The sequence below is a fragment of the Mustela lutreola genome, chromosome 7 (genome assembly GCF_030435805.1).
Source record: "Mustela lutreola isolate mMusLut2 chromosome 7, mMusLut2.pri, whole genome shotgun sequence".
Lineage (NCBI taxonomy): Eukaryota > Metazoa > Chordata > Mammalia > Carnivora > Mustelidae > Mustela > Mustela lutreola.
Genome location: NC_081296.1, coordinates 5930486 through 5942539, shown reverse-complemented (window position 1 = coordinate 5942539; position 12054 = coordinate 5930486). Strand labels below are relative to the sequence as shown.

At 50.9% G+C, this 12054-nt stretch overlaps 1 protein-coding gene across 1 annotated transcript in view; it reads left to right on the top strand.

The window, feature by feature from the left end:
- Nucleotides 1-11305, top strand: part of ADAMTSL3 (ADAMTS like 3) — a 339850-nt gene extending 328545 nt beyond the window's left edge. Inside the window, exons 28-30 of the mRNA XM_059179851.1 lie at nt 4464-4564; nt 9632-9846; nt 10751-11305. Coding sequence (XP_059035834.1) covers nt 4464-4564; nt 9632-9846; nt 10751-10857 — 423 coding nt within the window. The 3' untranslated portion in view covers nt 10858-11305. The remainder of the gene's footprint in view (nt 1-4463; nt 4565-9631; nt 9847-10750) is intronic.
- Nucleotides 11306-12054: the final 749 nt, after the last annotated feature.

Here is a 12054-nt window from a genome sequence, read left to right as displayed (position 1 = left end):
GATTGCTCTCTAAGGTAGTGTATGTGTTGGCGTCAGGGATTAGATTTGGAAATCAGGGAGTCACTGTCTTCCAGTATAAAGGAGAATCAAAGTTGGATTCTTTGAATAGAGTACGTCAGGGACAGAAGTTCCAAGACTGGCTGGTCCTGGGCAGCTGGGGTGCAAGCGGGCTTCGAGAGAGGGAGCCGAGGAGCAGTGTGCGAAAGTCTCATGACCCGGATCCCAAACAGCACCTTGAACAACGTTTTAAAATTAAAAATACTTGGGGCAAAAAAAAAGTTTAAAGAAATGTCGAGGAACCTAACTCATCGGCGAGGGCTACCTTAACAAAATACCGCAGACCGGGTGCTGGGGAGAGCAGAAGCTTATTTTCCCACAGTTCTGGAGGCTGGAAGTCCACGGTCAAGGTTCTGTCAGGGTTGGGTTTGTGGGACCTCACTCTTCTGCTTCAAGACGGTGTCTTCTCGGTGGGTCCTCATGTGGCCCCTTCTCTGTGCAGAGAGAGAGGGAGAGAGAGACACATTTCTGGTGTGTCTTCCTCTTCTTCTAAGGGCACAGTTCTAGCAGATAAAGGCCCGACCCTATGACTTCACTTCACCTTTAATACCACCGTGTAGACCTGTTTCCGAATACAGTCACACCAGGCGCTTAGGGCTACCACATATAGATGTTTAGGTGTTGAGGGGACACAGTTTGGTCCGTAACATCCCACCCTCTGCCCCCTCCCCCAAATTCATGTCCTTCTTGTGCACAAAGGACATTCACCCCATCCCAATATCCTTAGAAGTCTTGGCCCATTCCGTCCTCACTTCAAACCCGAAGTCTCACCAAACGTCACCTAAACTAGGAACGGGTAAGAAGCGAGCCGTCCTGACGCAGAATACCTCTCCCCCGTGAAGCCGGGAAAGCAGACAAGTTACGCACTTCCAAACTACATTGATGCGACAGGCAGAGGATAGACATTCCCTTTCCAAACAAGAGAAATCAGAAAAGGAAAGAGGCTGCGGGTCCCCGTCAAGTCCCAAATCTAGCAGGGCTAATTCCATTAGATCCTGGCACTCGAGAATAATCTTTGGCTTGGTGCTCTGCTCTCCAGACCCCCAGAGCCCTAGACCGCAGCCTCCCCCACGTGGCTCTTTGGAAGCACTAAGTCGGGGTCGTGGGGGGCCCCGGAAATCGAGGAAACAGCCTCTCCACACCATCCCCTGCCAGGCCTGCCACAGGAGCTCGTTCTTTCCTCTTCCTGAAGGATAAAGCACGTTTGCCGCTGAGCGTTTTGTCCCATCCTGCAGAATCCACAGCTTCTAAAGCCTCCCTTAACCATCCCTTCACGGTCTCTCCTAGTACAATCCCGTCTCTGTTCCTGGCTTCCACGGGGCTGGCTCACCAGCTCCTGGGGGAGGGGGTCTCCTTAAGGAGGGATGGTCCAGCCGTACCCTTAGCGTTCCTTCCGGAACGTACTTCCTCATTCTTCAAAATACAGATGGACTGGGAATTTTCCGGCTCCTTCAGTTACGATTCCTTTTTCGCTTCATGATTCCTTCAGTTTATCTGTCCACGCACATTCTGCTCCAAGCATGAAGGGGAAGCCAGGTGCCACCCTGAGCTCTTGGTTTAGAAGTCTCCCTAGCGGAATATCCGTTGTCATTCCTTGCAAGTTCTATCATCCACAAAACACTAGAACGCAATTTGGCCAAGTTTTTGCCGTTTTATTTTTTTAAGCTTTATTTATTTATTTATTAGAAAGAGAGAGTGTGTGTGTGTGTGAGTGATGGGAGGGCAGAGGGAGAAAGAGAATCTCAGGCAGACTCCCCAGTGAGCACGGAGTCCAACCCTGAGATCCGATCTGAGCCGAAACCGAAAGTCAGACGCTTACCCGGCTGAGCCACCCAAGTGCCGCAAGTGTCCCATTTGAGAATGACGATTGCCTTTCTCCTCCAGTTTCCAGAAGCTTGTTCCTGACTTCCACCTGAAACCTCATCAGGGTCCTCTTAAATGTCCCTGTTTCTAACAACGTGCCCTTCAAGGCAGTCTAGCTTCTTCTGGCATGTACCTCAGAACTTTCCCAGCCTCTACCCATCACCCGGTTCCAGAACCACTCCCACAGGTGTAGACACTTGTTATAGCAGCACCACACCTCTTGGGACCCAAATCTATATGTCCACATTAGCCAGGGTCCTCCGGGGAAACAGAACCAACAGGGTGTGTGTGTGTGTGTGTGTGTGTGTGCGCGCGTGCATGTGCGTGCATGCATGAATTAATGAATTAATGCAGTTCTGGGAGTTGACAAGTCCTGAGAGCTGCAGGGTGAGTCAGGAAGCTGGTGTCATTCTAGCCCAGAAGCCAGTGAACTACAGACCCAGGAAGAGCCAGCATTTGAGCTTGAGTCCAAAAGCAGGAATAAGCCAACAGCCCAGTTCAAAGACAGTCAGGAGGAATTCCCTCTTACCTGGAGGAGGGTCAGGGGTTTTGATGGCCATCCATCAACTGATTAGGTGAGGCCCACCCACACTGGAGAAAACCATCGGCTTTCCTCTGAGTACTGATTTAGAGGTTAATCTCCTCCAGAAACATCCTCCCAAAAGCACTTGGAATACCACTTGGCCAAATACCTGGGCACACCATGGCCCCGCCAAGCAGACACATACAATTAACCAAAACAAAACCCCATAAAGAAAAGTAGAACAGGCTGTTGAAACACATAAAGTAGAAGTAGGACAGACAGCGGTATGCTCCATACTGTAAAGACGTCTGTGTCTGCTCTCTTAAATGAACTGAAACACATAATATAATTCCAACGAAGACTACAGTAGAATTCTTTTTTGGAGCTTAAGGGAATTCTGACATTCATATGGGAGAACAAATGAGCGCAGGAAATTTTTAGGAAAAACAACTTACTGGACGGGTGGACAGACCTTCTTTAGCTGGTGTTATCTGATGTAAGGAAAATAATGCAGCGCTCATGTAGAAGTGAGCCCGAGCCATGCAGTGGAATGAGAGGACAGACCCATGTTAAGTGGCTTTAAAGTTCCAAGGTAATTAACCATAGCAGAAGAATGGTTTAAAACAACAACAAAAAAAACTTAAACTACAAGAGGTTCCTTTAGGAAATGAGAGAAGATCAGAAAGTCATCCCATATTTATGGATCAGAACACTTAATGTTAAGCTGACCATGCTTTCCAAATTGATCTGCAGATTTAAGACAAAAAATCCCAGCTGGCTTCTCTGCAGAAGTTGACAAGCTGATTCTAAAATTCATATGGAGAGGGTGCCTGGGTGGCTCAGTGGGTTAAGCCTCTGCCTTCGGCTCAGGTCATGATCTCAGGGTCCTGGGATCGAGCCCCACATCGGGCTCTCTGCTCAGCAGGGAGCCTGCTTCCTCCTCTCTCTCTGCCTCTCTGCCTACTTGTGATCTCTCTCCATCTGTTGAATGAGTAAATAAAGTCCTAAAATCCAGAATAGCCCAATCAATCTGGAAACAAGATCAAGGTTGGAGGGCTCAAACTCGTTGGTTCCAAAACTTACGACAGAACTGTAGCAATCAAGACAGCGTGGTACTGACAGAGGCTAAACATACAGATGGCCAGAATAGAATTCACAGTCCAGAGAGAAATTTCTAGATCTGTGATAGTTGGATTCCTACAAGGGTGACAAGACCATTCAATGGAGAAAGACTAATCTCTGTGACAAATAGTGCTGGACACCTGGGTATCCACACACACAGAAAACTGAAGTTGGACCCCTGGCTTCTGCCATATGCAAAAAAGTTAACTCAAAGTGGATCAAAGACCTAAATTTAAGAGCTAACCCTATAAAGCTCTTCGAATAAATGTAGACATAAATCAGCATGCCTTGGGTTAGGAAATGTCTTTTTAGAGACGACACCTATAACACAAGCTACAACAACAAAAACAGATACGTTGGGCGATGTAGAAATTGAAAACTTTTGTGGTACGGAGGACATGACCAGGAAGGTGAAGGGAATTCGAACCAGAGTGATGGAAGGGCCTTTTCAAGCATAAAACAGAGTATAAGGAAACATTAATATGTATTAGGACTACATGGAAATTAAGAACCGCATCAGAAAAGAATTTTTTTTCCCATACTTGAACTCACCTTCACCCAGAAGCCTCCGCTTTTGCTCAGAGCAGGAAAACCCAAATTTGGCAGTTGCTTATGGTTTGAAGCAATGTCATTGTTGGACCTAAGCCCTGTCCGTTCCAGACTGGCCCCCTCCTTCTCCCTTCTCCCCAGAGGTGCTCTAAGTTTCTGGGGCAGGCGGGGTGGGGGGGCGGTGTAGAGGAGGAGGAAGATGCTGAGGGAAGGCGGTCTGGCCCCAGAGCCGAGCTTCCACCCAACCTGATTTCCCTGGGGACCCCCGGCCCCATCTCAGCACATGGTCTTGGCACCACGGCACTCATGGGCTCACAGTGGTGTCTCCTGCTTTGTGCTTCTGTTCCAGTGTCCTACACGTTGCCTGGGTCGCACGGGGAGGCTGCAGCCGCAACACGAAGTCTGTCAACCGCACAACAGCTCTGACCCCCGCTGTGATGACAGAAAGAGGTACCGACCTGCCCCGGGGCCGCACGAACCCTCTCCTGCCCCAGTCCGCGGCTGTGACTTCCTGACAGTGGAATGACCCTCCCGTCCACGACCTCTCACAACCGACAGTTCCTAGCAGGGACACTCTCTTACAGTGCCGTCCCCGGCAGCGTGCGTTAGGCTGGAAGAGTCACTAGTATCCACTGTTCTAATTACACGTGATGTAGACATGAAACATATCTGGACAGGGACACCCCAAAGAGCAAAAAAAAGAGTAGCATTGAGGACAGGCATTTTTCCCTCCGTAGCCAAAGTTGGTCAAGCCTAATGATATTTCACTGAGGTTTACAGCTTAAATCTTCCCAGTGTTTGCCGCAGACGGTGTATTCCTCTGCCTGGAAACCTCGGGCGAGGAGGCGGGCACAGTGGTGCAGCAGAATGAAACAAGCTTTTACCTTGGGAAGGGACTTAAACACAAAAAGAGTTTGCTTTTCTCTTGTGTAGGAGTCAAAGCTGGTGCTCAGTTTGGGGCCGAGGGGCGCTGTTCCGTGAGGTCACCCCGAGACCTGGGCTCCTTCTGCCTGGTGACTCCATCGTCCCGGAGGAGCGCGCCCCAGCCAGTGTGAAATGGAGGGAGAGCCAGAAAGCGTGCTAAGGAGGGAATGTGGGATTCTCCTGCTCTCTTCCTAGATGACCCAGGCCACCCAGGGTCTAGTCTACCCACTGGGGTATTACGGTCCATGCAAAACTATGGTTGGGAGGTTTCGAGGAGTTGGCTGGTCTGAAACATCTATGCAGCCTGGGTCACAGAGGATGCTCAGAATATGACTCCCTCTCTCTCCTCCCCACCCTGAGTGCTGCCGGAGAAAACGAGATGACCTTGACAGTTGGCTCCGTGTCCATTCTGAGCCTTCAGTAAGGTTTGGCAACGCAGAGTCCGCTGTGTTTCCTGTTCCCCACAACACAACCCCAGCCGGACCTGTTTTCCTCAAGTGGAAAATGATCGGAACAGCTTCCCTCTCTCTCAATAGACAGCCTAGCTTTGTCTTTTGCTGAGCAGACAGAGACCACACACAGACCGACACGGATCACCCCAGAGGTCTCATCTGGCATTCTCAAAGACAGGCGGATGGCACAAGCGTGTACACGCGTTGAGCTTTCTTTTTTAGTGCACCTGATGTACTTTTCTGAAACTTGCTTTTTCTCCTTATCCGTACATTATAGACTTTCCCCGATCTTGGTACGTAAGATTCCCTTTGCTCTTTTCAACATTTTTATCTCATTCCATTGCTGATGGACATTTGTGTGTTTCAGGTTTTTTTTTTTTTTTCCTATCCCAAACAAATGCTGTAGTAAACATCTTAGAACATATATCTTTATCCACTAACAGCTATGTTTTGGGTACAGCTTAGGATTGAATTGACAGGCCTGTTCATTCTGATACTGCTAAGTTACCATCAGAACGTCTCTACCAAGAGTGCATGAGGGTTCCCCCTTTTCATGAACATTATATGGGTTTTTTTGTTTTTCTTTTTTTAAAGATTTTATTTACTTACTTGACAGACAGAGATCACAAGTAGGCAGAGAGGCAGGCAGAGAGAGAGAAGGAAGCAGGCTCCCCACTGAGCAGAAAGCCCAACTCGGGGCTCGATCCCAGGACCCCGGGATCATGACCTGAGCCGAAGGCAGAGGCTTTAACCCACTGAGCCACCCAGGCACCCCAATGGGTTTTCAGTCTTTAAAATTTTGCCAATCTGATGGGTAAAAAATCACATCCTATTATAATTTGTATTTTTCTGATTACTTTTTTTCTTTTTTAGAATGAATGAGAGAGAGACAGAGAGCACATGTATGTGCCCACAAGCAGAGGGGAGGGGCAGAGACGGAGGGAGAGAGAGAATATTAAGCAAGCTCCCCACGGGCTTGATCTCACAACCCTGAGATCATGATCTAAGCCCAAATCAAGAGTTAGATGCTCAACGGACAGAGCCATCCAGGCGCCCCTCTGATAACTTTTATTTTTAAGATTTTATTTATTTATTTGACAGACAGAGATCACAAGTAGGCAGAGCCAGACAGAGAGAAGGGGGAGGAAGCAGGCTCCCCGCTGAGCAGAGAGCCCGATGCGGGACTCCATCCCAGGACCCTGAGATCATGACCTGAGCCGAAGACAGAGGCTTAACCCACTGAGCCACCCAGGCGCCCCCCAATAAGTTTTTATATACATTTTGGTTCCTTGTATTATGTTCTCGAACCCATCTCTGCCGTGATGGCCTGTAGCCGAGCCATCCCATGGGTCCCCCTCCACCTGTTGGTCCTTTCCTGCCCAGTCCCCACCCTGCAGCCTGAGCGGTCCTTTCCAAAGTCAAATCGGATCGCACCACCTCGGCACCCCACCTCCCCGACAGATTAAAGCCACTTTAGAGACCTCACTCGCTCTTAGCAAGGAGGGTGACCAAAGTCTGCAGTGTGGCCTAGAAAACGCCACACGGTCAACTCCTCTCTCCCTTTGTTTATTTATTTATTTATTTATTTATTTATTAAAGACTGATTTATTTTTAGAGAGCGAGATACGGGGTAGCGGGGACATGCGGGAGGGGCAGAGGGAGAGAGAAAGAATCTCAGGCAGATTCCCTGTTGAGCAGGGGGCCGGATGTAGGGCTCGATCCCATGACCCCGAGATCACCACCCGAGCTGAAATCAAGGACCCAGGCGCCCCCTTTTCCTCCCTTGACAGCCCCACCCCAGACCTCACCCCCGCCTCTCTCGGCGCTCCAGCCACGGCCTCCTTCCTTCGGGACACACTGTGGATGTGCCAGCGCTGTCCAACCGAGGGCAGCGAGAACAGGAGGTAGAAACATACTAGAAAGCACGGGAGGGGCTCAATATACTGTCAAATGGGGCTTTAGAGAAAAAGATGTGGGGGCGTCTGTCTGTCTCAGTTGGTTGAGCATCTGCCTTCTGCTCAGGTCGTGATCCTGGGGTCCTGGGACCGAGTCCCGCATCTGGCTCCCTGCTCAGCGAGTCCCGCATCGGGCTCCCTGCTTCTCCCTCTGCCCTTCTCCCCTGCTCTTGTGCTCTCTCTCTCTCTCTCTCAAATAATAAAAATCTTTTTTAAAAAAGAAAAAGATTTGCAGAGCTGAACAGGAAACATGGAAGTGTGTGAAGGAGCGAGCCTGTGGCTGATGGTGAAGGGTTGTGTGAGGTCGGGGAGGAGCTCCACTGAGCAGGGTCGGGACATGGGGGAACTCTAGTGGCAACAGGGTGACCTTGTGATTTCCTGCCACACGGGAGAGCAGCTGAGCTGCCCGTGCACACATGTGCGTCGCACCAGTGCCCAGACTGTGTCCCCCTAGCAGGGGCAGCCCCGTCCCCTGTCCTGTCCCGGCCCCGAGGACATGGGCTGTGCTGGACCCACCTTCCCTTCACAAGACCTCAGGGACCAGGCCCTGGAGCTACGGCTGCCACGTGGCTCTCTGGCTCCCTGCGTCCTCTCCTCTGTTGTAAGCCCTGGGGCTCCTTCTGCCTTCCCGCCAGCCCTGCCTTCTGTCAGAGCGGAGGTGGCTGTGTGTTAGGGTTCTTGGGGCTGGAAACAGCAAAAGTCAACTCAGAATGACTTATGCGAGAAAAGTGGGCGATTTCCTATTCCGATGGGACCACCCAACACTTGTGCACCATTTGGCATCCTTTTAAAATACTTTTTTTGGTGTTTTCTGTGAATATTCACCTTTTTTCGGTAGAAAGAGCTCATCTCTGCATGAGGGGTAGGGCCAGGAGTACTGGCTCTATGCCTGGTTGTCCAAAGCAACTACCCTTTTGTCCCCTAGGATTCACACCCACTGGGGGGAAAAAAGCCCTGTAAATGAACAGGATACCCTCCTCTCTTCCCTGGTAAAACCCTAATATGGTGTGACCCTGTTGTTCAAACAAACCTTTTGATGGAGTCTCCCCCTATGGGCCACTCTTAGTACTGCTTCCAACTCTGTAAGGGCCAGAAGCCGGTCAGGTCAACACAGTTTCTCCATCTTACTCCATTTCCAGCGGCGATCCTGCGCTCCTTTCAGATCCCGTGTGCTGGTAAGGAGCCTCTTCCAGGAATACGAAAATGCCTCAGGAATTCAAAGGGCGGATGCCGTCAGACCCCGGGAAGCACTGAGACCACGAAATGAGAAGCTGTTGGGGTTTTTTTCTCTTCTGGCCTCTGCAGCTCTTGGTGTTTCGCATCCTTCTTTGTTATTTTCCTGAATTTTCTGTTTCTGGTTCTCTGGCCCATGTGGCAGAATATGGCTTTCGTGATCTCCAGACGTCGTGATTGCGGTCTTATTCCAGCACCTTCCACATTCCTCGAATAAGGACTGTCATTGAGGCAGCTCGGTGAAGCCGAGGTTCTCTCCCAGTCACCTGTGGGGTGGGAGAGAGCTCCGTGTAGGGGCGCGATATCGCCCAGGACCCCTGCCACGGGGAACAAGGTCACGCACCCCAAAGTGTGTCCACCAAGCTGGCTGTCTCTTCTAGGCTAGATAACTTCCAGAGTCGAGGGCGCCAGCTGTCTGTCCGGTTTGCCAGGGTAAGGAACCAGAGACAGATCCCTGTCCCCGGACAGCCCGTGTTAAATCTGACTACAACTCACCGTGTGGCCAACTCTGAGTGCCGCCCCTTAGCAGACCAGCTCGCTCCCACACATGTGACACTCTTACCCGAACCTCCCCCATGTGCTTTGATAAGCACAACCGTCTGTGTGTCGTTAGCACGTCCGAAGTGGCTGAATGTGAGCCGTTCCTCCCTTCCTTGCCGGAGCTGACCTGCCCCAGCTTCTCACGACAGCCGGTCCTGTGAGACGCGTGTCCTGACTCAGTGTGGGAAGCGAATGGACACGTGTGCTTGGCTTCTCTGTCCTGGTCACGCGCGCGCCACCCACCATGCACCCTGCAAATCATGCATCTGACGAGTCCGGTCCTAATCCTGAAACCTTCGTGGCTCAGAGCTCAAGTACACAGAAAGGCTTGTCCCAGCGGGGAGTGACTCCCCACCTCTCCCATTTCCACTCTCTGCTTCTTTCCCTTGTCTTTTCCCTTCTTTCTCTTTCAGACCCACGTTGAGGAGGAACTGCTCATCGGGGGCTTGCGACGTGTGCTGGCGCCCGGGCCCCTGGAGGCCCTGCACGGCGGCCTGCGGCCGAGGCTTCCAGTCCCGGAAGGTCGAGTGCGTCCGCTCCCAGAGCTGCAGACCCGTGGCCGAGAGACACTGTGTGCAGAGGAAGAAACCGGCTTCCTGGCGGCACTGTCTGGGGCCTTCCTGTGAGAGTACGTACCCCTCTCAGGCACCACCGCCGGCCGGCAGCCTCGTCTCAGCCAGACCTGGGCGAGGGGCTGGGGGGAGGCGGGGGGCAGCCTATTTGGTGTCCCCGCTGACCGGCCATGTAAGAATCCCGTGGGTGTCGGCGGCATTGGCTATGATGGATTTGTCCCCACGTCTGACCGCCTCACCGCACTCCCCTTCTGCCCGGAGGGCGGTCTCCTCAGCTAGGACAGGGATTCTTGGCATAGATGTTTATATTATTAATATATTATATATACATTATATTGTTTTAATACTCTATATGTTCATGGACACACGTTTCTGTATTATGTATATTATAATTGTTATATCATTTTTATAAAACTTCATCATAAATATATTTTGCTAAGGAGCAGGTCCATCCCATTTATCCGTTTTCCAAGGGTCCACAGCCCTGCTGTTCTCAGCACTGAGAGGAGGAGCGTGGGCCACAAGGGCTGGGAGGCCCCGGAGAGCAGGGTGAGGCCACGTGGCCTGGATGAGAAGTGAGCCCCGTGAGTTTCTGGCTCTCGTGTAGGGCCGTGCCTCCATCCCGAGCTTAATGGGGTTGCTTTTCAGTTTTTTTTTTCTGAGTCTGGCTGATGTACAGGTTGCACAGTTTCAGGTGTAGGATGTAGTGATCGAACAGTTCTATCCATGCCACTGGGCTCCCCACAGATGCAGCTGCCACCTGCCCCGCCTGGCGCTGTCACCGTGCCCGTGACTCTATTCCCTGGGCCGTGAACCCAAGCCCGGGTTTCTCCAGCTCGCTCCGTGATTTCAGTGTTAGGCTTGTAATAAACTCAAAGGGTTTTATTTTTTCAGTTTTTGTAACTCCTTCTCTGGTGAGCTGTGTATTCAGTGGGTATCTCTGTTTTCCCTTTTCCGCAGGAGACTGCTCAGACACAACTCACTACTGTGTGTTCGTGAAGCATCTCGGCTTGTGTTCGCTCGATCTCTACAAGCAGAGGTGCTGTCAGTCGTGTCAAGAAGGGTAAACGTGTGGCGGGATCGGAATGCTGCTGTGAAGACAACCCAAACGGAAAAGCTCTTTCCCCCGACGCAGCTGGTTCAGAAGCATGTTATTTCTTTCAAAACTCTAGATTCTGCATTCAGGGGTCGTTGTGAACTCGCCACTGGTGGGATGTCCTACGTTTTCCTGGTGGCCGGTTTTTGATCACAGCTCTTTGAGATGATCTGTTCCGGGACGATCAAACATACCGTGGCAGGTGTGCTCTTGCACTTGGGACCCTCCCCGTGCCCTCCTAGTAGGGAAACTGCCCAGATCCCCAGTGCGATGTCACAGGCTGCTTTTTCCTGTATGTGTAGACGGGTGGAGGGTAGGACGTCCTGAAGACGTGACGGGCATGCGGCAACTGATGATCTCCTCTTCTCTCGAGTTTTAGGGTTTCAGCCTGTTGATAAGGCATCTACACTTTGGAAGCCCTGGCCTAAGTGGTGCAGGTGGCATTTTGATGGGTCCTTAAGTCTAGTCTGTGAAGAGGAAGCGGTCCCTGTGGCCACGCTCATGGCACCGACTGATCCAAGGACCCTGGGAGTGGGGGGGGGGGCGGGTGGCATCTTGTCTTTGCTCTTACAGAACCCGGGGATGAAAGCCCAGAGTAGACATTGCCACCAATTCCACAACTATGGAGATCTGTGACCAGATGAGGCATCTCTGAAATCAAAGGAGAGGGCACGTTCACCTTTTCTACTGATTTTGAAATGTATTCAAAGCTTTCTTTTAAGAGCTGTGAATGAGACTTTTTCTGAGCACTCTTCTCTTGCACACAAACAAAAAAAACAAAGCCTTATTGGACCTAATTTATGCCTAAAATCGTACTCCTGAGGATTTTCTATTTCAGGGTTTTTATTTCTTATAATCCTGATGGTTCTAAGAAAGTCATCCAAATAGCAAACATGGTGATTGAAAAGAATTATTGTGAATAAGTGTTTTAATTCAGACCGGTAAATCCAAAGTGGATTTGGGTTGGGCTAGAAGTTACAGGAGGGCTAGGGGTCAGAGCTAGGATTTGGTGGGTAAGTGTAGGGTTCATTTTAGTCTGAGGATTGGGTGAAGTGAGAGGGGAAGGTATGTTAGGGTCAAGGCTAGAGTTGGCGTTGGGGGTTAGCGAGAGGCCGAGCTGGGTTGCGTTGGGTTGCGTTCAGACTGGCGCCGGTGCTGGTGTTGGTGA